Source organism: Amphibalanus amphitrite, unplaced genomic scaffold (assembly GCF_019059575.1).
Source record: "Amphibalanus amphitrite isolate SeventyFive unplaced genomic scaffold, NRLGWU_Aamphi_draft 001071F_arrow, whole genome shotgun sequence".
Classification (NCBI taxonomy): Eukaryota; Metazoa; Arthropoda; class Thecostraca; order Balanomorpha; family Balanidae; genus Amphibalanus; species Amphibalanus amphitrite.
In genome coordinates this window covers 34,652-61,461 of record NW_024882565.1, presented here as the reverse complement: position 1 = coordinate 61,461, position 26,810 = coordinate 34,652, and the positions used below count along the sequence as shown (strand labels likewise).

Genomic DNA, 26,810 nt, shown 5'->3' with positions numbered 1-26,810 from the left:
GTGATTCAGAGACTCTTCGAATTTGTTTCGTTAGTTTTTTTTTTCATGTAGCCTTTTTGCTGGGATGTAACTGTCTACCAACTGTAACATCCTCCGGAATGAAGGGCAGCTTTGGCAGTCATTTGATCCCGGATCTATCCGTATACTTACATCCCGATATCTAATTTTCCACACAGACCGCGTAGGCGGTCCCATGATCCAATGGAAAGGTCGCCGGCTAGACATCCACTAATTACCATTGATTGCTCGGTAATTTGGTCCGTAATGGCACTCCAATTGTTTCGCATGGCTGACTCAATAGCATCAGGGCAGTCTTGACGTGGGGACTGGGGTATTAACGTTATACGGGGACGATGATTCGCTGTTTCTGCTACTATGATAAGTAAGCACTTGATGTAATCATGGTGGCTTTGTGAAGATTGCCTCAAAAGACGGCTTCCATTATTGGTTGTTTGTTACATTGAATAAGTGAAAGCAGTAATAGCTAACAATCCCCAGATCTTTGAGGCAGCTGTGTTTTTCGTATTTTAGCTTCTCTTAATTACCTATGTTTTCCTTCTTTCTCCATTTCTCGTCTTTTAATCTTCCTCCTATCTCTCCCTCCCTCCATCCCTCTCTCTCTCTCTCTCTCCCTCCTCTCTTTCTCTCTCTCTCTCTCTCTCTCTCTCTCTCTCTCTCTCTCTCTCTCTCTCTCTCTCTCTCTCTCTCTCTCTCTCTCTCTCTCTCTCTCTCTCTCTCTCTCTCTCTCTTCTTTGGATGTCTGCCAGTTGGGAGGCCCCCCCCCCGACCGTCAGTTCCAATAGCCGACGATTGAATTGTGTTGGCTGTCTGTTCCGATCGCACAAATGGACTTGGAAATGGAAGAAAATTGAACAGGACGCTGGAGATATATCGAATGGAAGTTATTTCTGATCGCCTTGTTGTTGAGTGTCTGTGAGAGAAACTGACGGGCAGTGTAATCCTCAGCTTGTATTAAGCTTACAGTTGACCTTTTCTGAACATGCTGTTTTCTTGGAGCTGTGGAGGAAGCTATTGACACTGACAAGGGCTCAGTGATTTTGACCTTAATGATGTAGCAAACCTGTTTTTGAACCCATGTGCTCGTTGTTTATGCAGTGTTTACCCACGCTTTTACTCTTCTCGCATGACAGGAACTTGCTAAACTTAAGAAACTGTCCAGTGCTTAGAACGTCATAACTAATGGGCCCCCACAACCTACTGATCATTGAATTTTACGCAGTTTTTGGTTTATTCACGTTTTTCGTCTCCACCACAAGCCGTCGCAAACCATTCTAGCCTCTCTCATCTCTAACGCCCTTCCCCTTTCTCTTCCACCAGATCGCCATCAGCTCGAGGTAGCGCACAAGGCCAACAACCTGACTGAGACGTTCGTCCAGCTGGGTCTGCGCGACTGGCCCACCCTGCTGAATCATCACCTGGGGTTCGCCATTCTAGCCGCACTGGGTATCCTGGTGGCGGTGCTCACACCGTTTGTTGGTAAGTGACGGTCGTGGGAGGTGATGGCAGGAGGTGTAGTGGTATGTTAGAGCTAGATTTTGTAGTTGGATGTCAGATATTGGCTGTTGGGTCAGATTTTGAATATGAGCTGCAGATAGAGGGGTGGGGATTGGAGGGGGATGAACTGAGGCGTTACGTCTGTTGTAAATTACAGGGTTTTTAACTGTGTTTATTTTACATAGATTTCACATGGTGTACCATTTACAGTGGATACAGTATGCTTAGGCGTCGTATTAGAATAATGTAGTCATACATTTCTTCCCTACTTGCTGATGGCGCCTGCCGGAGTCCCTTTAAGTTATAATCTTATAGCATTAGCTGAATAGCTGCCCAGCGTTGTGGCTATGGCGGTAGACCAAGTTAAAATTATGTTTAGTTTAGGCGGATGTGATGTTTTGGCGATTCACGGACTGGGCAGGATGTGTGAATCAATTAAAGGAAATAGTTCACTTTTTAACATGGGTTTTGAACTGGAATAGCAGTTCCGTAGCCTGGGCTGAGACGAGCATAAATCAGGAGCTTTTACAGCCCAACGATCACCCTAGGCAAATATATTCTATTTCTCGTCCCGAAAAATGTGTCTTGCGTTGAGGATGTGTGCCTTGCATATATTCGCATCCAGTATGAAACGAGCATGGGTACCGAAAATTCTTCAGAAACTAGAGAAATTATCTACGAGAACTCTAGAGAAATTCTCGTACTGATCAATAAGGACATTCAGCAGCAGCAGATCGCCCAAATGCCGGTGGCCGCGATCATTTCTCTAGTTTCTGAAGAATTTTCGGGACCCATGCTCTTTTCATACTGGATCGCCTGTGCCTTACAGAAACTGAAAAGTTCTTCTTATTATCAAAATATAGAAAATAATCTTTTGTTATAAATAGGTTTTATTTTCTTTGCTGATCATTTTGAACATAAAAAATCATAAATCCATTGCAAAAAAATAATTTCGTGAAAGTGAACTATTTCCTTTAATAGGAGGTGCCTGTGTGGCCCCGCGGGTCTTTGATATTATCGGTTTGTTTATTTATGCGTGGATCATGCAAGGCTTAATCTTTGACCCTGTTATCTCCGTTTAGACCACGTTTGGATTCCTATAATGACGACTGACCGCGGGCTTTCCTTCTAACTCCGCCCATTTTTTGAAACTATTATCCCCTGTGTGGTCCCTATTAGGTCTATACATGTAGTTCCCCTTTGGCTATCCCTGTGGGTTCTGCGACACCTGAGCGAACGTCATTTCAGCGAACGACATTTGAGCGAAACATTTTCAGCGATTATCAATTTAAGCGATTGGCTTTTTCAGCGATTGTCAAGTCGGCGAATTCAATCACAGCGATTATCAACTTTAGCGAGGACCAGAATCAGTGAAACCAGATTGAGCGAATATATGGTGGTCAGTGGGAGACCAATTGAGCGATGCAGTTAGAGCGAATGACCGAACGTGACGAAAGTCAGTCATTTGCTACTTTTCGGAAATCATTGCACCTCTTTACGCATCATTTGAATGTTGAAGACACATATGTACATCGGACGACCAACAAGGGGTGCATGGGAGGGGAAGGAGGCGGGCAAAATTTGAATTGAAAATGTGGAACGTGAGAGATAGGGCGACGGAAGGAATGCCAAGGACCAATAATAAGCTAGAGAGATGGGCAATTCCACGACAAATCACCTAATTTTTTTCCAATTGTTCACCATGACCTCTCCGATTTTGCTCAAATTTGGCATGTAAGTTGACCTATGGGCACTACTTCGTCCCAGTAAATTTTTAGTCTCTAGGTCACAGGGGTCATGAGATATGGGTCATGCAAATTTTTAGGTTTTCCGGAACATTGAAATATAAAGTATTTTTTATCTCCGAAACGGTTCACCGGATCAAAAAAAGTTATATATGAAATAAGAAGCGCAAAGGCTGGTGCGTCTAGCAAAAATGTGAACGAAACCCCAAGGTCATTTTTTGACCCTTTGACCTCGTGACCTTTTCTTGACCCCGTGACCTTTCAAATTTGTCCTATTTTAAAAATTCTGATTTTTTCTATCAGAGATGTCTTATCCATGCTCTTAATACTGGTATGTGATTTGGTTGGTATATCGGACCCGTTGACCTCAAACTGAGGTCAACAATGTGGTCATGACCTGACATGAAAATGACATCTGCCGAGAACGTCGAGAATCATAGGCAATATGGGTGTCATATGAAAGCTTACTTCACGGAGAATGCATTGGTGGTGTTTTTGAGTAGGTATGGGCCGGGTCAAGGTCACATTAGGTCAGTGACCTAACACAGCATTGTGTTCTTTGAAGGTGGCGTATTTAATTTGTTTGGTAAGCCCAGTGATCAGCACACAATAAAAAAAAGGAAACAAAACGTCATAAAACATCGTCTGTCTTTATTCAAAAAGCACAGATAAAATGCATTCACCCATATACACACACTCGCACAAACACACGCACATACATACACCTTGTTCGAGGAAGATCTTTCAAACAAACCTCAGTAACACACGCGGTGTGAAGAACGAGTCTTAGAAGACTAGTAGAGCTTGAAGGCTGCTATGGTGTGGGAGTCGAGCGGTACAAAGCGGTGAAACGTCCTGGTACACTCGGGGGCAGATTGATGTTCCACCACTCCCTACCCATCGGGCTCCCATGGATCAGCAGTGGCTGCTGCCAGTGTTGCCTGCCCTCAGCACTGCTCAGCACTGCCTGCCAGTGCCAGTGCTGCCAGTGCTGCCACTGGCAGCAGCCAGTGCTGAGCCATGGGAGCCCGATGGGTATAGGGAGTGGTGGAACATCAATATGCCCCCGAGTGTACCTACTACCTACCCCTCACCGTGCGGGCACTTGTGAACCGTTCTCTTTCATTTTCGTCTTCGTTCCTGCTATTTGCGTTGCCGAAACGAAGAAGAAATGCATTTTATCGGTAAGGTGGTCCTCACAGTATTACCAATACCATCGCATGCGCTTTTGCCATGCGAGGTGGCAAAAAAATCCACTCACATTGAACACCGAAATCCTCGGCATGATGACATATATTTGCAAAATTGTATTTGTTCTTGTACTGGGACGCTGCTCGGACAGAGAAGTAGTGTATTTTTTAGTCTTGGGCATTCATTTCAAATGTGGGGAATAACCACTGCCTGAAATGCCGCTTCAGCTCCCGCGTCAGCTCCCGCAACGCAAATAGCAGAAACGAAGACAAAAATGAAAGAACGCTTCACAAGTGCCCGCATGGTGAAGGGTACCAGGACGTTTCACCGCTTTGTACTGCTCGACTCCAATACCATAGCAGCCTTCAAACTGTCCGAGTCTTCTGAGACTCGTTCTTCACAGCGCGTGTGTCACTGGGGTTTGTTTGAAAGAACTTCCTCGAACAAGGTGTATGAATGTGTGTGTTTTTGCGAGTGTGTTTATATGGGTATGTGTGCATTTTATCTCTGCTTTTTGAATAAAAAAGACGTTTTATGACGTTTTGTTTCCTTTTTTATTGTGTGCTGATCACTGGGCTTACCAAACAAATTAAATACGCCACCTTCAAAGAACACAATGCTGTGTTAGGTCACTGACCTAATGTGACCTTGACCCGGCCCATACCTACTCAAAAACACCACCAATGTATTCTCCGTGAAGTAAGCTTTCATATGACACCCATATTGCCTATGATTCTCGACGTTCTCGGCAGATGTCATTTTCATGTCAGGTCATGACCACATTGTTGACCTCAGTTTGAGGTCAACGGGTCCGATATACCAACCAAATCACATACCACTATTAAGAGCATGGATAAGACATCTCTGATAGAAAAAATCAGAATTTTTAAAATAGGACAAATTTGAAAGGTCACGGGGTCAAGAAAAGGTCTCGAGGTCAAAGGGTCAAAAAATGACCTTGGGGTTTCGTTCACATTTTTGCTAGACGCACCAGCCTTTGCGCTTCTTATATCATATATAACTTTTTTTGATCCGGTGAACCGTTGCAGAGATAAAAAATACTTTATATTTCAATGTTCCGGAAAACCTAAAAATTTGCATGACCCATATCTCATGACCCCTGTGACCTAGAGACTAAAAATTTACTGTGACGAAGTAGTGCCCATAGGTCAACTTGCATGCCAAATTTGAGCAAAATCGGAGAGGTCATGGTGAACATGCCTAGGTGATCTGTCATGGAATTGCCCAGATGGCACAGGGGAATGCAGTCTATGTTTCGGGGACCTCAGCCAAATATCTGGAAATTCGTACGGTGCTTGGGGCAAGAACAAATTTTACAACATGGGGAACTGATCCAAATTCAAGCGGGACAATTTTGCGAAAAAAAGCAAAAGCAATATTGATCTCTGAACATACGTTTGGTCACCATTATTGACAAAGAGCAGGGTGGGGTGGGGTGGGGGTGGGGGGTGAAATTGAACCGTTGGAATTTTCGACAAATGTAGCATTAAATTTGGAGCTCAATGTCTGACCTTTGAACGCGCGACATCCGCCATCCAGTTCCGGATAACCATGAGAAATTCCGGAAACATTCGTACGCATACGCTCGCGTGAAAGAAAAAAATCCACCGTTACAGGACGATGAAATGTTTCGCTGAACTGACAGCCGCTCAAATTGCAGTCGACGAAATAGATGTCGCTGAAACATAGCTTTCGCTAAAATTGATAATCGCTATATTTGATAATCGATGAACTTGATAATCGCTGAATTGCCAGTCGCTGAAAATGGTTCGCTCAAATGACGTTCGCTCAAATGACACTCGCTAAAGTCGCTCGCACCGATCCCTGTGAATCCGTGTCGTCCCCTATACTCCCCTGTCTGACGATTGGTAGCCCCTGTCCATCACAAAGATCACTCGTCTGGCCATGTATGTTCCCTATCTGTCCCATATCCCCGTCTGACCTATGTGACCCCTGTTTGACGTTCCGTCACTTTTCCCCAGGAATGATTGTCTGCTGCTGTCGGTGCGCTGGACGCTGCGGGGGCCGAACAGACCCCTACGAAAAGAAACGGGACAAATGCAAACGGATATGTAACGGCGTGTTCCTGAGTCTGCTGGTTCTGCTAGTGCTGTGAGTATGACGTCACTGGAACGTGCTTTTAACGTCACCGGAGCATGAGTACAACGGCATGCGCCTTTTGTGGATATCAGCTTTACGAGTCGGTTAGTTAGGTTTTTAGGGTCGGGTTGAGTTTGCGTTGGTTAAGGTTATAGGGTTTTAGGAGCTACGGCGCATGTCAAGTAGCTATGGAGCTGTGATACTCGCTTTTCACCAGGATTTATGTCGAAGATAGTTGTATGTATTTCATGTTCCGATGCATGAACGAATTTCTGTTGTAATTTCGTCGAATTTCTACCATATGATAAGCTAACATTTCCATAACAAGCGTACATCCATTTGTTTGTTTTTGTCTCATTACGTAGCAGATTCTTTGCATAAAACAGAAATCCTTCCCCTGCCGACCGTGAAGAAAATGAATTATTCAAATTCGATAAACGGAGGAATGTTGTTTACGATCAACCGCCACTTTGAACACTGGCTTCCACAAAGGATTACATCTCTGATGCTGTATTTTTGCTTCCGGGCCATTGCAAATGCGAGTGACTTCTTCGCAGTCCTATAGTTTGCATGTGTTTTATTTCGTTTCATATATCTGCCGAGATCGTTGATGGAAGGCCATATTGAGAGACGGAGTCATCATGTAAAATCTTCAACAGGTCGTAACTCTCGTCATAACTTTGAGCCAGTTGAATATATTGAGAAATGGGGTCAAGTAGCGTGCGTCTCAACCAAGTATGAGAGGTCTCGGATGCGGATAAGCCCATGATAAGCTAGCATCTATCGAGATCACTTTGTCTCATTTGAATTTACGTGAGTCATGTGTCAAGTTTCATCTTCGAGATAAATTTTACTGCGCGATAATCACGATCTCAGGCATGCACGCGCTCACACGCTCGCCGAGGCTTCTCTGCCCCGTTGAATTGACTCACCCTGACCCGCCGTGACCTGACCTTACCTGAACTGACACTGACCTTATTTGACCTTTCCAGGTTCGGTCTGGTGGCGTCGTTCGTTGTGAACGAGTACATTGAACAGGGTGTGAAGGAGGTTCCGTCCCGGCTGAACCTGGCTGTGGACGACGTGGAACTCTATGCCCAGAACACCAAGAAGGTGGGTTAATCATGAACACGGGTGTAAACACACACTTGTAGACGCAGACCTGGGCTGTGGTACTAGTTAGGACATACAGTTTACACTAAGTTAAAGGCTCGTTACCATTTGAAGGCAAAGTTTGGATGAAGTTTGATTAGATCGGGGACTTAAATCATGTATTTCTCAGGTGTGTTTTATGTATCTCTATGTATTGCTTGTAAGCATATCACACCGCTCGTCTTTGACACAAGCACTGATCACTTGTCTAACCTTTTCACACATTGACGTTGACACAACCGCAGCGCCTCCACCTCCACTCTTTTTACGGGTCTGCCGTCATAAATTTCACTCGTCCACCAAACCATGGACACTTGTTGGGAATGGTGGCAAAACTGCTCTTAGCTTCGGGTCGCTTGGCTGATGATGACATTGAAGAGCTCTCTGGGGTACTCGGACGGTGTTCTTATGGCTTGTTCACGTATTGTTGAGTTGAGTTATCTGTAGTAAAGGACAGTCCTGACTCCTGGTTAACGACTGGCTTCTCACAGAAGTGTCACTCCTTAGATATACTAATAGTCTACCACAGTGCTGATGTTTCTGACAAGCTTAGTGAAGATTATCAATAGACAGATGTGATATATTATAGTGCATGTATGGCCTAAACTTTTGAATTTATTTTAAAAGTGGAAAGTGGAAAGTGGAATTTATTTTTTCTTGCGTTTTTTCCACTTTTAAAATAAATTCAAAAGTTTAGGCCATACATGCACTATAATAAGCTTAGTGAAGTTATCGGCTCTTCCTTTCATATCCAAACCATCCATATTCGCCCATTATCGCTGTTCTATCAAACCTTCGAGTAGCCAGCGCCAGACTCCTATCAATATGGATTTTCATCCACCACTCCAGCCAGTTCTGCAGTATTTAGTAGCCTCATAATGGGTCCAGCTGTCGGTGGTACTCAGTCTAATGGGTCTCTGTCCTTTGCCAACGTATGCAACCATCGACCGTCGCGTAATTATCGCCGCCCATGAGACATAATTGTCCACCGTGCGCCGCAGTTTGATCAATATGGCGCTCTCTAGGGGTGTTGCGTAGGTTTAGACGTGCTTTTTGTGAGGTATCCATGACACTATGACAGGTGGAACGAACGTAAGAAAAGTATTACGTTTGTTTGTAATACGGGCGTTAATATCCACCCAAACGTGATAGGTATAAATCCAAAATTGTGCGGCATTGTCATGTTTTATTACCTTTTTTCATCTTGTTTGAATACTTATACAGTATACGGAAAACGGGCTAACAAATAGAAATATATATGTTGCGGGCCAAGTGCGAAGGCTAGTCCATTCGCGAATGGCCTAGTCCAAGTGCGATAACGCACTTGGACTAGGCCGTTTGCGAATGGACTAGTCCATGTGCGTTATTGCAGTTGGCCTAGGCCGTTTGCGAATGGACGGGCGTTTATGCTCCCAGTCCAAGTGCGAAGTCAGGCCAAGTGCGAAATATCCAGCAAAGTGACGTCAACTTGGCAAGTCAACTTGGCATGTGCAAAGTCCCGTGTGAAATGATGCGTGCAAAGTATTGGTAACTCAACCGGCGTCACTTAACCTGGCCTGGTGACCTGACCTTAGGTCATCTGGAGTCAGCATTTTCACACAATGTGCGCAGAATATGGGAGAAAAGGTATACAAAATTTGGCTTTGCTGCGCGCCGCCGTTTTCTCGTGCTCTGTGAAAAACCACAGGGGGGTTGAAAGCAACCCCCCCTGCAGTGCGCGTATTGTTAAATGCAATGCAACACAACAGTTTTTCGAACACTCACCGCACCGCACTCACCACACACAAGCCGCACCGTCCCGGTACACCACACCAGAGCAGAATGAATCGAGCGCCACAAACTCGACCAAGGTCAGGTCGGGTCATCAGCGGGGAGCCCGGAGCACGGTACTAATGGTCTCCGCACACCACGCGACTCTCAGCTGTTCGAAGGTCACGGGGATATTTGACCTCCCCAGATCCAGATCGGTGGCCGAAGCCTGGCCAGCGGCAACACGTTGCTATAATTTCCGCGTTGTGCAGGGTTCAGCGGAAAGTCGCATCCCGAATGGACCAGGTGTGTGGAGACCTTAACCCAGAGTTGCGCCAGCTCGCAGATCTACTCCGGAGAACAAACTAAACATATAGAAGCAGTGGCGTCGCCACGGATTTTCGACTAGGGGATCTGGTCGGACGGTCAGTCAAAGTAATCCCCACCAAATACTGAAAACTCCTGGGATTTAGACAATTTTATTTTGAGAATGCACCAAAATCGTTTTTAAAATATTTTATTTTATTATTGATCGATTTTCGTGGCCAAAAGTGTGTGTGTGGGGGGGGGGGAGGGGCCGGGGGGCGTCGGACCGGCATATTTTCAAGAATGTGTGTGTGTGGGGGGGGGGGGGTCCGGACCCCTCCGCCTCCCCCCCCCCCCCCCGTCGGCGACGCCCCTGCATCGACCAGCGGTCCCCCATTCATTCGGAATCGTACCCCAATCCGAGGATCCATGCTTCCGGCGGCTAAGTGCAACGCCACAAACCCGTCCGTTCGCAAAAGGCCTAGGCCATTCGCGAATGGCCGGCCATTCGCAAACGGACTAGTCCGTTTGCGAACGGACCGCCATTCGCAAACGGCCTAGTCCATTCGCGAATGGACTAGTCCGTTCGCAAACGGACTAGCCTTCGCACTTGGCCCGTAACATATACATAAACCTAATTCTATTAACCCTCGCCCTGGCAGGGGGAGGGGGTCGATGCGACCCCCCCCCCTAAGGTTTTTCGAAGATAGCGTGCGCCGCCAAATTTGGCACAGCCTATGGGGCAACCTTTTTACATATGACCTGAAAATTTCAGGTCCGGGTGACCTTGGGTCAGGTCACCAGGTCAGAAAAACCGGTACAAGGTCATGGTCAAATTTCAATTTTCTTTTTGCACCTGGTTTCGTGATAATATAGTCTCGCGTTGTGTATATTTAATCATTTAACTTAGTCATTAATCTTACGGTAGTAGGTCTCACAAATCTTAAATCAATCATGAATCATAAATGCAAAATCTTAGCTTTATATTCTTCGATCCTTTGATTCACACTTAATTCACAACATTTCATTCCAAGTTCCCCCATTTCCTCCTCATCTTCGACTTAATCTTGATCTTCGACTTGGCCTCATTTTTGGCTTAAGTCTTTTTTCTTGCGGAGGACGGCTCGCGCTATAGAGGCAAGAGTACCGCTAAATGCTCGTAAACATTCTCCCCCACCTTGACCTTCTGCACCATGAAGGTCAATATACACAATGAATAGGCACAGTTGCAACTTGCAAGTTCACTCGATCACACCGCATTGCAGTTCGATAGTGTCGACGCCACAGTATGTTTAAGCCGTCCGTTTCACGGGCAGCCTGTTACGCCGGGGCAGATTCTAGATGCACCAGCTTCACCACGGGTCTGGTGTAGACCTTCCCTTTGCATTGGACATCTACCACCCTCACATGTCCATCAGCTCCAGGGTGCACCTTGATCACTCTGGCCAGCGGCCACTGACCCCTGGTGACCGATGACTCTGCCATCAGTACCACGTCCCCTACTGCCAGGTCTTCATGGGACGTCCTCCACTTTGTACGAGCTTGTAGCGAAAGCACATATTCTCGTTGCCATCTTTTCCAAAACGCTGCGACCAACTGTTGAACCAGACGCCACCTCTTCAAGTGACCTCTCGCGCCCTCGAGCCCGGCATCCGCTTGCAGCTGAATATTTCCCACCAAGAAGTGTGCAGGAGTCAGAGGCGGCTGATCAGTCGGGTCGGCTGACAGCGGAGTCAGCGGACGCGAGTTCAGAAGAGCCTCAGCGCGACATAAGGCGGACTGTAGCTCTTCATCGGTGATGCTTGTGGTCCGCAGAGTGCTGTACATAGCACGTTTCACGGACTTGATGAGGGATTCATAAACTCCTCCAAAATGAGGCGCAGCGGGAGGGTTGAAGTGCCAGCGGATACCTCTCGTGACTCCTTGCTTGTGGATTTTACGCCTGTCCAGAGCATCTGACGTTTTCTTCAGCTCTTTTTCGGCACTGACAAAGTTCCGGCCATTGTCACTCCAGATGTCCTCAGGAACACCCCTTCTTGAGGTGAATCTGTCCAAGGTGCACAAAAACGAGTCGGTGTCTAAACCATACGCCATTTCCAGGTGCACTGCTCTAGTTTGAAAGCAGGTGAAAAGACAGATGTATCGCTTTGTCTTCACTCTTCCTCTTTCGTTTTTTGTTTCCACTGGCCCAGCGAAGTCTACACCGCAGTGGGAAAATGCTCTGTACGTCGGCTTCAGCTGCTCTTTCTTTATCGGGGCCATTATTTGCGCTCCAGTCTTCTCGCGCCTTCGTTTGCACTCAGGACACGTCCGAATGCATCTCTTGATTTCTTCTCTTGCGCTGACCAACCAAAATGTCTGCCTCAGCTCGGCCAGATTGTGTTCTACCCCGAGCTCGTGGTCGAACTTATCGTGGATATGTCGCACGATGAGCGCAGACACTGCATGCCTCTTCGGGAGAACGTAGGGATGTCTTGTGTTGTACGGTAGATCTGCATGGCCTATTCTACCTCCCACTCGTATGAGACCATTTTCGTCTATGAACGGGTTCAATCTTTGTAGGCGGCTTTCTTTTCCTCTTCCATCTCGCCGCTTCTTAGCGCGCCCTTGCGTGGTTTCTTCGTTCCTGTGGATTTCGAGCCAGCGACGTTCATCCTCGAAAGCATCTGTCTGTGCTAAACGCACCCAAAATACTTCAGCTGCGGTCACTTCTTCAACAGTCAGCTCGAACATGCTGGAAAGGCTGCTTTGTCCTCCACGTTTTCTGTTGTTCTTCTTCGGCCTGCACTGTTTTTCTGCTTCGAACTTGTGCCGATCCTTTCCTTTTTTCACCCTTTCTCTCAGAATTTGAATGAATCTTTGGATCCAGGCTGTCACTCTGACCAGTCTTGTCCAGCTGGAATATCGCTCTGGGCGCAATCGATCCAGCGAGCCTGGTACTGAGCTGCTTGAGGCGAGTGTCTTTTGCTGCTGACGCTCAGAACAGAACTCAGAACTATCGAAGTCCATTCTCGCGAGGACTGGCTGGGGCGGCCAGTCTCCAGTGATAAGGAAGGCCGGGCCCTCCCACCACACTGCTTCGGACATCAGCACGTCCGCTGTGCACCCTCTGGATGCCAGGTCAGCAGGATTGGATGCTCCAGGCACGTGTCGCCACTGGGACGCATCCGTGTCGCTCCGGATCTCAGCAATACGGTTCGCCACGAAAGTCTTAAACCTTCTGGTTTCGTTGCTTATCCAGCACAGGACGTCCGTTGAGTCGGTCCAAAAGGTGACGCTCTTCAGAGGTATCTCCAGAGCTTTACATGTCTTTTTAGCCAGCCGAAGGCCCATAACCGCGCCAATCAGCTCAAGTCGGGGAATGGTTTGTGTTTTCTTCCGCGGAGCTACCCTTGCTTTTGCCATGACAAGTCTGGAAATAATCTGGTTCTTCGTCGTCGTGACCATGTAACACACAGCTCCATAGGCTTTCTCTGAAGCATCCGTGAAGACGTGAAGTCGACTTTCTTTCACCGGACTACCGGGTCCAGCGTCGTGCAAACATCTTGGCATGCACGCCAGACTGAGGTGCATGAGGCTTTTACACCAGTTCATCCACTGACGCCGTATTGTACCGGTGATCTCTTCATCCCACGTCAGCTTCAGATCCCATGTTGACTGAAAAAGAATCTTTGCGACTATGACAAATGGGACCAAAAATCCGAGGGGATCGAAAACTGAGGCGAGCTTCTTCAGACATGATCGTTTGGAGCACATCTGGTTCGGTTGTGTATCGTCCGCTACACTGACGGAGAACACATCTGACTCAGCATTCCACACAACACCCAGCGTCTTGACGCTAGGTAGCTCGTCCTGTTGGAGGTGTACGTGGGCACCAGGTGCTCTCTGGTCCTCTGGGATGGCTTTGAGTACGGACTTGCTATTTGTCAGCCACTTTCTCATCGTCATTCCGGCACCTTGCATGAGTTCATTGAGTTCGCGCTGCGCTTCCAAAGCGATATCTTCGTCTGGAAATGACGCCAATGCATCATCCATATATACGTTGTCCAAGATCACTCGGGAGGCGATCGGGTACTGTTCTTCGTTTTTCTTCGCGTGCTCTCTCATGACGTACTGGGTGCAGAACGGGGCCGCCGCGTTCCCGAACAGCCAGCGTTGTGCTTCGAAGATGTCTGGATGCCGGCTGACGTCGAAGTTTCTCCACAGGACGCGGTGGTACTGACGATCTTCGGGCGGGAGCTCTACTTGCAGAAACATTTCAGCTACGTCTCCCACAAGAGCCACCGAATGTTGTCTGAAGCGTAGCAGGATCTCTGTGAGGTCCGTGTACAGAGAGGGTCCTGGATATATCTCTGAGTTCAGACTTTTCCCCTGGTTCGTCGCAGCCGCGTCATAGACGATACGGAGTTTCGTGGTTGATTTATCTTCTCTCACTACTGGAAAGTGAGGCAGAAACCAACCGCCGCCGCCGCCAGCCATCCACTCTTCGTAACTGTATTTCTTCATGTAGCCCTTTCTCTCATAGTCCTCAAGTATTTGGTTGTATCTTTCGGCAAGGTCACCACCCTTTTTCTTCAGCGAGTTTTCGGTTTTCTCAAGCCGCGAGGCGGCTGTTTCATAGTTGCAGTGCAGAGCTGGCCTCCCTCTTCTCCACGGTACTCCGATCTGGTAGCGTCCGTCGGAAAACTGCAGACTGGCAGCTGCCTTTTCTTCTGCCATCCTATCTTCGTGTGATGTCGGCGTGCCGTCTTCGTTGTTGCCACCCATCCAGTCTATATCTGACATTTTGTCAAATGCCTGAATGATGTCTTCTTTGTCCAGCTGTGCAGCTTTCGTCCTTAGTGTGCGAGCAAAGTTGGAGATGTTGTTGCCATTTTCTTCTGCATGTCTCATCGGTCCGAACGCCACCCAACCGAGAGGCGTCTTTAGAGCTGCTGGTTCGCCATCTCTACCTTTCCTCGTTTCTTCTGGAACGAACAGACTCAGAGTTTGCGGACTGACTCCTATTAGCATGTCCACACCCTGCCTTCTGGACACATTTGGGAAACTTATATCGCTCAGGTGAGGCCACTTCGTTTTCAGAGCTGCCCAATCAAAGACTTCAGACGTGCTTGCCAGATCTTTCGTAATGAGTGCGGTTATGTCTGCTTTGAACCGGCCATCGGTGCCTTGTATGGACACATTCGTCTTCTTCATGTTCACTGGCTCCTGACCACGAACGGTCGTCAGGTTGAGCACGCACTCCTCACCAGTCACACCAATTTCAGCGGCCGCTGCTTCACTCACGTATGATGCATCCGAGCATGGGTCAAGCAATGCATTTACCACCAGGCTGTGCTTTCCTGCTTGCAGCACCACTGGCACTGTCTGGAAAACCACGGACTGCGTCGGGGATGATGTTGCCAGGGCTCGATTGCTGTGGGAAGTTTCTCTGGGCCCGGCTCCTCGCTGGGGAGAGTTGATGACAGGATCGATCGCTTCTTCTTGCTTGGTGGTGTCTCGATAAGCTGCGTGCAACAAAGAGTGGTGGTTTCCTCTGCAGTCGCCCACTTCGCAGTTCTTAGATGCGGTGCAAGCTCGAGACATGTGCCGTTGTCCTAAACACCGGTAACAGAGACCTTTTTCTCTGCAGACGGCCAGCCTCTGAGGTAAGTTCATGGCATGGAACGTCTGACACTTCTCATGAGTATGCTGGCCACCACATACAGCACACAACAGCTCTGCTCCTCTCGCCTGATATGTTGCTGCTCGTCTTTGGGGAGCTCCAGCTCTTGGCGGTCGTCTTCCTCTCGTCTCAGATGCTTTCAACGTTTTAACTTCATCCGATAAGAATTTTCTCAAGTCGTCCAGCACCATTGTTTTTCGTCCTAGGTAACGAACGAGATTCTCCTTGGCTTTTACCGGCAGTTTCTCCATCATGACTGGGCACAGCATCCTTTCATATTCGCTGGCATGGACTTCCAGAGCCTCCAGTTCTCTAACATGAGCCTCCAGCTCAATGCGGAATTCTTCGAGATCGCAGCATGAGTAGGCACCGCACTTCAGGTCCACAAAGGCTAGCATGTGGGCATCAATGATGACGTCTGTGTTTCCATATTTTTCCAGAAGAATATCTACTGCCACAGGATAGTTGTCTGCTGCCACTCTGAGCCCGGTTATGGTCTTCAATGCCGCTCCTTTTAGTTGTGCTCTCAAGTACTGGAACTTCTCTGCGTTGGTTATGTCGTGTCTGTCGTGGACAGCAGATTTAAAAAGGTCCCAGAAGGTGTAGAAATCCATGACATCACCCGAGAATGTTGGGAGCTCCAGCTTTGGCAAATTACTTAGCTGGCGAGGTTGTGTTTCTTTGTTGGGGTTGGTGTTCGTAGGCGGCTGGGGGCTGCTATCGAAACTGGGTTCGCATGCTTTTTTAACTTGCAGCAGCACAAAGTCGTATCGTGCTATACACTCGCCAGCGTCTTGGATCTCTTCAAGTAAATCATCTTCAGCTGCCAACCCCTCGATCTCGTCGTCCAACGTCTTGATTTTTTCTCTCTGTTGCTCTAAACTGGCTGCCTTGACGAGCAGGGTGTCCCTGTCCAGCGACGCCTCACTTAAAAGGCCATCGATATCATCAATAATTCTCTGGCAGTAGGCTCGATGTCCTTGGCGGACTCTCTTCTTTCTTCGGGAAGTATCAGCATTCATTGTGCGCTATTACGTTAATGACTCTTACGTTAATTTGAACTCAATATTAACTAAATATTGAACCCCGCATCTGGGTCACTGGTACCAAATGGTTTCGTGATAATATAGTCTCGCGTTGTGTATATTTAATCATTTAACTTAGTCATTAATCTTACGGTAGTAGGTCTCACAAATCTTAAATCAATCATGAATCATAAATGCAAAATCTTAGCTTTATATTCTTCGATCCTTTGATTCACACTTAATTCACAACATTTCATTCCAAGTTCCCCCATTTCCTCCTCATCTTCGACTTAATCTTGATCTTCGACTTGGCCTCATTTTTGGCTTAAGTCTTTTTTCTTGCGGAGGACGGCTCGCGCTATAGAGGCAAGAGTACCGCTAAATGCTCGTAAACAGCACCTGTCCAACTCACAGTTTTGCACTGATTTCCTTCAAACTTTCAGGATGTGCTAAGTTCACCGAGTTGTATAACATATAGTTCGGGTTTTTTTGAGGTCACTGACCTGAGGTCAGTTAGAGGTCATTACGTCGTAATGTTAAGCCTATGGGAAAATACTAAATTCGGAAAATACTGGAGATATCCGCTTCGTTCTATCACTTTTGTGCTTTGAAACCACAGTACTTAACAGCAGGTCACTTGGTGCTTCTTTGTTTGGTGTACTTATCCATGGGTCAGGTCAAATGAGGTCAACTGAGGTCAAATGACGTTTTTGCCAATAACTTGGCACATAATGACTCTAGAGCTTAAAAAATGGTATCATTGTGTTCCTGGTGATCAGCCGAATCGAATGATATGCAATATGATGCAATTTGGTTAACTTTAACTTAATTTATTAATTTAAGTTTACTTAAAATTTAAGAAAAACTTTAAGTACACTTAAGCAAGTTAAAAAGTATATCATTCGACGCGCCTTGACGTGCTGAGTTCACTGGTGCTTTTCATTTTGCTCTATCTTAATTAGATCAAAAGTTATAAGCGAAAAACTTTTGACCTGTTTTTAGCGAAATTTTTGCATTTATACCCCCAAAACCCCCCTAAATATTGACCTAGAGCAACCAAATTTGCACAGGGGCGAGAACTCCAGGGGGCCCACCTACCTACCAAATTTGGTGTTTCTAGGTGCCATAGGAGCCAATCGCGAGGGGGGGGGTCGCATCGACCCCCCCCCCTGCCAGGCCGTGTTATGAAAAATGCCCTGCCAGGGCGAGGGTTAAAGTTAATATAAGTATGTATGACTGATGGCAGCGTGCAACTTGTACCGATGCCAAGGATTGATATGAATCACTAGAAGTGATCGCGATTGTGAGAAGAACAACAGCCCGCTGGTTGAAGCAACAATGAATCACGTTCGAATAACAAACATGTGTGTCTTTCTGTCTGGTATGTTTGCTTATAAAGCCGCCCTTAATCTGCGCGAGATGATTTGGTTGGCCATGAATTTAAAGCCTCGTGGTTCATCCAGGCCGATCTCTCTGAGCTAGTTCAATACGCTGAAGAATTGGGTCGAGTGGCTCACGTATCGAGCTAGCTTTGTGTTTAATTGATCTGATGCGCATGCCTTGCATTCGCTATGACTACTCTGACTCGATTGACATCTCCATGAGATCATCTTTATTCGGAAAATCTTTATAGAAAACGTCACAATGGCCGATGTCCTTTACGTTTTATCTACGCCATCACAGGCGAATCCGTGCATCTACGCTTTGCACTCTGCTCTGCATTCTGCTTTGTACTCTGCAATGTGCAATTCATGCATGCAACATTTCAACACATCCTTTGTTTACACCTATGTCAGTATCCATGACCCGACCTTGATGGACAGCCATCGTATAACGGTACCCGTCTCACCAACCTCGGCGCACTGCTGAGAGACCATCAGCGCTCGCATGGATGAACCATCGATCATTGCTCTCCTCTGAGCTGTCCATATATCTGTCAGGAGGGACTTTAGAGCCACGCCTGGTCTGAGACCGGTGATATGTGAGCACCGTCGATCGCAAAGATTTAGTAGCCCGTGATTTAGAGTTCGGAGCTTAGCATCGATGTAATAATGGAGAGCCGCGAATTTAGCGTGGATGTAATCCCTGCTAGTTTCGGAAGGGATGTGGGGGCCACAAGTGCCATAGCTTTATTGTTAATGTTGACTTCGTGGCAATGTTACGTCGCGATAATTGTTTGATTGCTGATGAATACGTCCAGTGTATCCATAAAGCCGAAATCATGAGGGCTTTAACGAATCGGTTCGTATATAAAGTTGGATCTGACTGGCCTGCGAAAACACGGCAGCATTCTTCGATTGGTGATGAGTCGTTTTGACGTGTCAAGGATGGTGATTGGTGACCGGCTGGTCAATAACCGGTGACTGAATGGTGATTGATTGGTGACTGAATGATGACTAAATCGTGGCTTGTGACAACATCAGTTTCTACATCATCATCACCAGACGTCTATCTCTGACACTTGTCGTTTCTGTCCGCCCCCAGGAGGTAAACCATCTGCTGCGGGACAACTACCGGGAACTACAGTCCGTGCTCGACGAGTCGCTAGACAGTGAGTTGACTGGGCTTTGCCGCTGAAATAGAAATTCTTCGTTGTGACAGATGTCAGTTGACAGTCAACATCCAATTCCTCTGAATATGTTTGACCACCGTGAGTGCTGTAGCTAGATTAGTCATTATTTCTTGCCCAGACAGCTGTCTGCTTGTTTGACATTAATGACCATCACTCGTTTGAACACCGTTTATCACTCTTAAACCACTGTGCGTCGCTTGTTCCAGAGTGCGGTGACCGGGTCAAGGCCAAGCTTGCCAACATCTCTCGCGCGGTGGCAGTGGACGACCTCACCGTTATAGCTGAGGGGCTTAAAGATATTCGACAGGATCTCAATGTAAGTAAACCTTCCGTGAATTCAGTGGAATGGCTGAGTGATCAATGACATGCTAGGTATCACACTGTAATGATTTCTGGGGATGATAAACTTTGCAATTAATCTCCAAAGACACGAAACAGCAACATGAAATGCATGAGTTAGAACTGGGAAACATTAGAGCTACCGTTACTTTTCTCGCAATAACCCTTTAACCCGCTTCGCTGAATGAAACGGCTCATTCCTTTGACTGTTGCATGCCCTTGACTCCCTTCTAACAACAAACGATGCCATATTTCGGTCCCATCTAGCGTCTCATAAAGCGTAATTAACTTTGTCATCCTGCCCGGGTATGAGCCCAGCGCTCATTTTCATCCACGCTTGAGCTTCTTCTTTATTCTCGCGCCCCATTATACACAACGGGCGATGCTTGGGAGTAATTAAATGCACCACTAAATGCCTGCTCCGGATGATATGAATGCCTTTAGAGGCCTGAATCATGTCTGGTAGTGGGGAAATGTGACACGTGGGGTGTAATGCGGAAACAGATATTGTTCTTGATGCTGTGTCATTGAGGGTTTGTCGCTCTCAATTGGTGAGAAACAGCGGTGCTGGACACTCATACGACGATCCTATTACGAGAGCCTGTGAGTTCAACTGCATTTGCGATGTAGTGAGTCGTTAACCTGAGAAGTCAAAGCGACCTTTTTGCCTGATTTCTTGATATTATTGCGTTATTGAACTGGTTGTCGTAAGTTTTATATTCACTCTTTTCTCTTGTCAGAGTATCGACAGTTAAAACTCAGAGGGCACGTTTTTTTCTCCACTTCCTCTTCACATTTAAACCCTCCTTCCCCATTAGGGAATCGCCAGTCAGACTGAGCTGCTGTATTCCTTTCTCCATTGCCTGTTAATCTCCGACCCTTTCTGCTTCCCTCAAAGAATTACCAGTCAAGCGCAGAGGTCCACCATAATTTTCTCCCCTTTTCTCAGAGTATCGCCAGTCAGACGCAGCGGCTGCAGGAGCGTGCCGACCAGCTGCAGGTCGGTCTGCAGAGTGTACAGGGAGAGCTGCAGCAGCTGCTGCTGCTCTGTAACTCTCCCACCTGTCAGCAGCTGGCCCGGCAGTACAACCTCTCTCAGCTGGCAGTGCAGAACGAGTTCAGACAGGTATGACAGTGGGTGTGGGGAAAGGAGTGTGTTTGTATGGGGGGGGGGGGCATGTGAGTGTGTTTGGTTCTTTGAATAGGGATTGGGAGTGCGTCTTGGGTACATGACGGGACAAAAAGTTGACTAAAAAGATAGGAGGGGGAAGGAAGTAGAAATTCATGCATATAAAGTATTTTTAGGATAAAGACAATGATTGGGGAGGGCGCAGAAGTAAGAGAGGTTTAATTGAACCGAACCTTTGTGAATTGGTTTTCATCAGTCGGTAGCTGTCGACTTGTTCCCAAAGCGGGGTTAGTTCTGGTACTTTACTGGTCTCGTCTAGAAATGACAGAACTGGAAAGGGGTGGGAATAAATATTTGTCTGCGGTGAGTGTGCTTTATGCGTGGGTTTTGTTTTACAAGTCTACCTAGGCATTATTTGCAATGAACAAAAGAGGGTGGTGTGTGTGCATACTATACCATCTTCTGTGTTATAACGTCTTACTTTCTTATCATACTAATATCTGTATCTACGATTTCCAGTGTCTATCCTCTATTCTTGGGGCTAAGGGTTCTTTTCCTATTTCTTTTCTACATCTCACAATGTGTGTATATTCGTAGCATCCCATAACACCCCAATAACAATAACAAGCGTGTAATGTAGACTCGATTCCAACCATTACTAACAGTGGGCCGTCATACTTTCAGTGGCTCAGTCTCGAGCTTATACCGAAGGTAACGTTCTAACAGTGTGTTCACGCCCTCTAGTTGCTAGATGTGATGCGTAGAGGTAGTGTGGATTGCACCGAATGCATGCTAGTGAAGCTTAGTGCACGATTGGTAGATTACACTTTGCTCATGCTTGCTAGAGCAGACTGTAGAGTTTCGATGATTGGAAGACGCACAAAGTAGTTAACATAGATTGCGCTTTGACATGTACTCGGCGCTGGCTGTGTTGAGAGCATTTGGCTGTGAGTTTCTAGATCATGATCTGTTTTTTTTTTCTGCGTTTTTCAACGTTTTTCTGCGCACTTCACATGAATATCTCGAAAACCTTGTGATCTTATCGCACTGACAAGTGGTGAGAACCCAATAAGTTAGCGAACACCCGCTACATACTTTGAAGCCACCAACTTACCGTTGCGGAATTTTACGCACGCCTTTTACTTTCTGACGTTCGCACTTCACAGCTTACGTAGCTCTTAGCTACCCACCCACTGCTGTGAGAGCTACAGGCACGCTACACGATGTGCCCCACCAATTATATGTGACATGTTATGGACGTTATGTGCATGATATCTATTTGCACGTTACAAAACCGTTCACTCTTTCACACTTTTCCTTTTTGCATGTTAAAAATCGCGAACCCCTGGTCAAACTGTGGGCGATGTCTCGTTAAAATATGCATCGATCAACATGACAACTCCTTGAAATTCATTACTTTCTTTGTCACCCGTGAAATATGCCTTGTAAGCGAATCATAACCCCGAATTTCGAAGACACTTGCATGACCGTGATTTAAGCGTTACCCTTAGTTGTTCTAACGGCTGGCAAGTTTTGATCCCAACAACTCTTGATACCTGACTTGAGCAAGTATCAAGCTCCTACTTTAGACCTAACCTGAGATGATCTTGACCTATCACTGACCTGGCTTTAGTCTATGACCCTAACCGTGACTTTCGCCTGATCTAACGTGACCCCCCACATGACCTTATAAAACAACCTTGACCTGCCGTTGACCTTTGCTGACCTCCTCAGCTACCGGATGTCACCCGTACAGCCCGTGAAATCTCCGTGCTCATTGAGAACGGCATTGAACGGGAGGTTCGCTCCGGGAAGAGGTCCTTCGACGAACTGTCGGATCGAATTCAGGCGGAGGTGGCCGCAGTGGTACCTGAAGTGCGGAGGAGGATTGTACAGGCTGGTGAGTGGGGAGAGGGGAGGGGGAGGGGAGATGGAGAGAGGGAGGGAGAAGGGTGGGTAAAGTAGAGGGGAGTAATGAGGATGGAGTGGGAGGGAAAGAGAAAGAGAAAGAAACAATGAGGGAGACAAACACAGACACAGACACAGACACAGACACAGACATAGACACAGACACAGAGACAGACACAGAGTGAGTGAGTGAGTGAGTGAGTGAGTGAGTGAGTGAGTGAGTGAGTGAGTGAGTGAGTGAGTGAGTGAGTGATCGAGCGAGGAAAGAGAGCGAGGGAGGAACTGCGTAAGCTTTGGTGCAATAAATTTTAATGTATTCTGTTGGTTTTAGTTTTGTAGCATTCTTTCCTTATCTCCTCCATGATTTTCCAATCGCAGAGTTTCATTTCTTTCAAATGTGTTATTTTACGACTTTGAAACGTCTTTCGGAACTAGTTCTCTTCAAAACATCGCCATTTATTGCAAAGACACGGGACTCAGCGAACTATTGATTCTCATCATTCTGTTTTGATGTAATAATCGAACGGCGAGCCCCAACTTCTGAGAAATTCATTTGAAATGCCGCAAGCGAATGAAATCTTCTTTTGTTGTTGAGCCTCCTTCAAGCTCCGATTGTTATTGTAAGCTCCGATTGTTATTGTAAGGCTGCTCTAGCTCTGAAAATACGCATAGTGCAAGACGAAACACAATATGGAACGTGCCTTAGGCTGTGCCAAAAGGCTGTGATGACATTTTTTATGCTTCGCGTATGTTAGATTATTGGTTCCATCCAATAAAGGTTTAGATTGGATGGATTTCGATGGAACTTGTAGCCAGAGTGAGGGCAAGCATACATTTCGAGGGATCGATCGACGGATCGATGTTTGGGGACAACTGGCTAAGGTATCCAACGTTCTGACATGCGTGTGTTTGAAGTTTGTGTTTGCATTAGATTCTGTTTTCATTTTAATCCTATTCTCATCAGTGTCCTTTACGACTCGTTCTTGACCCCGACGACCCTTCCGTGAACCCGACTATCGATTCGTAACCCCTTTAACTACCGTGACCCCACGACCCTTTCGTGACCTCTGTGACCCCGCGCGCCCCCAGGCGGTCAGCTGCGTGACATCGCGGCCAACGTGTCGTCCGTGCTGGATCAGGTCCGGCTGGACGACGCTCACAAGGCGCTGACGGAGGCCAATGGATACCTGGAACAGTTTGGACCGTTTAGGTACGTGAGGGGGAGAGGGAAGGGAAAGAGGGAGAAAAGCGAGAATGGTGTGGGTAGGGGGAGAGAGAAAGAGAAGGGTATTATTGTGAAGGTAGAGTAGATCGCTGGTGCCATTAGCACCTGCAATTTAGCGTGTTATTGTGTAATGTTGTTGGTTTATTTTTTTTTTTTTTCAATCAACGTTCTTTTATATATGCTCTTTATGGCTCTTTGAGTCTGGGAGTGGTATTATTATCTAAAATAACTGGAATTGAGAATAGGTTAAGGTGACTATCTCACTTTTTACTCACCTGTAATTCCTGTGCCATTATCTCTCCTCACTGACCTTTGCAATGTGCAGCGACAATGCTTTATATGGCGATGACCGATGTCTGTTCCACAGATACTACCTGTACCTGATTCTGTCGTCGATGGTGCTCATCATCACCTTCTGTCTGGTCATGGGTCTGTTCTGTGGATTCTGCGGACGCAGACCGGGAAATGTGTACGGTGATGATACGTGCAACAAGGGAGCCGGAGCCAACTTCCTTCTCAGGTAAGAAGACCTTTATAAACCCGGCGTTGTGGTAGGGCTTTGTTCATTTTTTCTTCGGTTAGATAGAGTTAAGGCCGCCGTCCACCAGGGGCGGATCCAGCATTTTGCCAAGGGAGGGGCTATTCCGAATCGGGGGCCCCCCATCGATGGGGGCCCTACCTACCCCCAAAAGTTTAAGCCTGGATTTCGTCCACTTTATTTTTGGGGGCCCCCTATCATGCTTTTTTTGCAAAAAAAAAAGAAAATGAGAAAGTCGCCCGGGGGGGGGGGCGCTATAGTCCCTATCGCCCCCCTGGATCCGCCCCTGCTAGGAGGCCTTGTATGTGAACTAGGAAGCCCTCTGTGATAGCTAGGAGGCCCTCTGTGCAGATGCGAGCGCAGGCCCTCAGTACAGACTTGGAGACCCTTTGTGTGGATGCGAGTGGAGGCCCTCTGTGGAGATTAAGAGGTCCTGTGTTGGCGAAGAGGATATCTGTGCAGGCTTGGAGTCCCTCTGTGCAGGATAGGAGACCTTCTGTGTGAGTTAGGAGGCCCTCTGTGTTGGCTAGGAGGCCCTTTGTTCGGATGCGAGTGGAGGCCTCTGTGTAGGCTAAGAGATTTTGTGTTTGTTAGGACATCTGTGCAGGCTTGGAGGCCCTCTGTGCAGGTTAGGAGGCCCTGTAAAAGTGGTCATCTCTGTGAGTATAAGAGACCTCCAAGTTATGAAAAGCTTTACCAATCTTCTAACAAAGAAGTCTTCTCAGCTAGTCTTCTAAGAAATAACTAAGTGGGTAGGTTAAAAAAAAAACTCATCGGATTTCGGCCACTTTATTTTCAGGAGGCCCCCTTTTCAGCTTTTTAACTTTTTATTTTATTTTTGAAAAAAAAATCGGCCAAGGGGGGGGGCCATGACCCCCATGGCCCCCCCCCCCTTGTATCCGCGCCTGCCGTCCACTGTGACGGAATTCCGTCCGGAGTCCGTCCGGAATGTCGCCGCACGCTGACCGCATCCGGACCGCAGACGGAAAGCTCACGGACACTTGCTAACACTTTTTGAAGAGCAATTATCAGTTATTACAAAATAAAATATAGCAATTTACTAGCATAACATGGTGCTGCCATGTCAAGGAAATTATATTTACTTACTTCATCTTGAAGGAGTTGAAATTATTTCTTGAATTTGCAATTGAAAACTCGAAGACGGAAGACTGTACCTGTCCGCGTCCGTTCCGCCTGCGTTCTCCGCAGAAAAGTTCAACATGTCGGACTTTGTTATTTCGTTTCCGTAGCAACCGCATCCGAAACGCTTGCGGAGAGCTGACGGAAAATCAACAGCTGATTGCCGTTCGGATGCGGTCCGCACGGAGCACACACGATTTCCGTACGGACCGGATGCGCCCATAGGGTTCTGTGTTAAATTCCGTACGGACCGCACGCGTTCCGCACAGTGGACGGCGGCCTTTAATCACAGATCAGCATACAGTTGGGAATACATGATTTGATGATTGATTGGCTATTATCATTGTGAACACATTTGCTTAGTTAAAAAGCTGTAATTAAGTGCTTAGTTGAAAGGAAGGGATAAGTTGTGTGGATCCGTTATTTGTCTTTTTAACAACCTGGTATCTTCGAGCATATAATGTCATTGCGTTCAAATACATTTCGACATGACGATTGACGACAATCTGGAGATTCATTTCAATTAAGTTCCCGCTACAATTTGGGGCATATACGGTCACCGACGATATCACAACTCAGAATAGCATCATTTTGTCCACCTACTGGCGGCATTTCTCTCACTGATGTACCCCTTCCCCGTTCCCCCACAGCGGCACCTTCTTCTTCTTCTTATTCGGCTGGATGGTGCTGCTCGTGGTTACCTGCATGTTCCTGGTCGGAGGCCTGGCCCAGTTCTACCTGTGTCAGGGTCTGCGGGAGCCCGAGTCTCCGGCCAGTGGACTGGCTCTGCTGGAGGCGCTGCTGCCCCCCGAACAGCTGTTCCCAGAGCTGCAGAAGACCGGGTTCGATCTGGCGGATGTTATCGGGTAGGTGGACCATACCCCATACCATACCATACCCATACCCGCGGTTAAAGGGAGATAATGAGCTTTCTTTTTTCTTTAATAAAAATTACTCGACATCTATACTATTTCTACTGTAGTTTCTATAAAATATGAAAATTTCCTAGCACATTTTCGTATGTGAAAAAGGTTTTTATTTTTGCAAAAAAGAAGCAGTACTTGCAGTACTTGTAACACCCACCGAAATGCGTTGTCCTTCTTGTCCTTCTCTATAAAAAAGTCGCAGTATATGGCACTTTTGTTTCAAACAGCGACGCTTGGGTTTTTGTTTATGTTATCGCCTTGTCGTTGCTTGGTTGTAAGGATTCTAATTTGAATTAGAGTTAATTCGGTTTAGAATTAATTAGATTCGTACATAGTGCCTACTCTTCTTTGTTTCCAAGTATTATTTTGCGCCACAAATGAACGGCATGCGCCAGAAACGCAGCCAAATCTTGCGATTGCGACTACGAAATTCATTATTTTGGCCTCAGAGCCTGAAGCGAAAAATACAAGCATATTTATTTCAAAAAGACTTCAGGTTTGTCGAACGGTGTTATGAGAATTTTGATAACAGTACTGCATAAGTTTTTCAGTGATGCCGCAAAA

The 26,810-nt window shown here is 46.8% G+C and overlaps 1 protein-coding gene across 10 annotated transcripts in view; it reads left to right on the top strand.

Annotated features, from left to right (window-relative positions):
* LOC122369777 (prominin-like protein) overlaps positions 1-26,810 on the top strand; it is a 94,009-nt gene that overhangs the window by 52,976 nt on the left and 14,223 nt on the right. For 6 of the 10 annotated variants that reach the window (XM_043344780.1, XM_043344778.1, XM_043344777.1 and 3 more), the window contains 11 exons: positions 1,339-1,497; positions 6,455-6,584; positions 7,565-7,685; positions 18,954-19,020; positions 19,248-19,357; positions 20,330-20,506; positions 21,194-21,220; positions 22,244-22,409; positions 23,507-23,627; positions 24,010-24,162; positions 25,971-26,186. In XM_043344780.1, coding sequence (XP_043200715.1) covers positions 1,339-1,497; positions 6,455-6,584; positions 7,565-7,685; positions 18,954-19,020; positions 19,248-19,357; positions 20,330-20,506; positions 21,194-21,220; positions 22,244-22,409; positions 23,507-23,627; positions 24,010-24,162; positions 25,971-26,186 — 1,447 coding nt within the window. The remainder of the gene's footprint in view (positions 1-1,338; positions 1,498-6,454; positions 6,585-7,564; positions 7,686-18,953; positions 19,021-19,247; positions 19,358-20,329; positions 20,507-21,193; positions 21,221-22,243; positions 22,410-23,506; positions 23,628-24,009; positions 24,163-25,970; positions 26,187-26,810) is intronic. The other 4 variants (XM_043344781.1, XM_043344779.1, XM_043344782.1 and 1 more) reach the window with 1 other exon arrangement.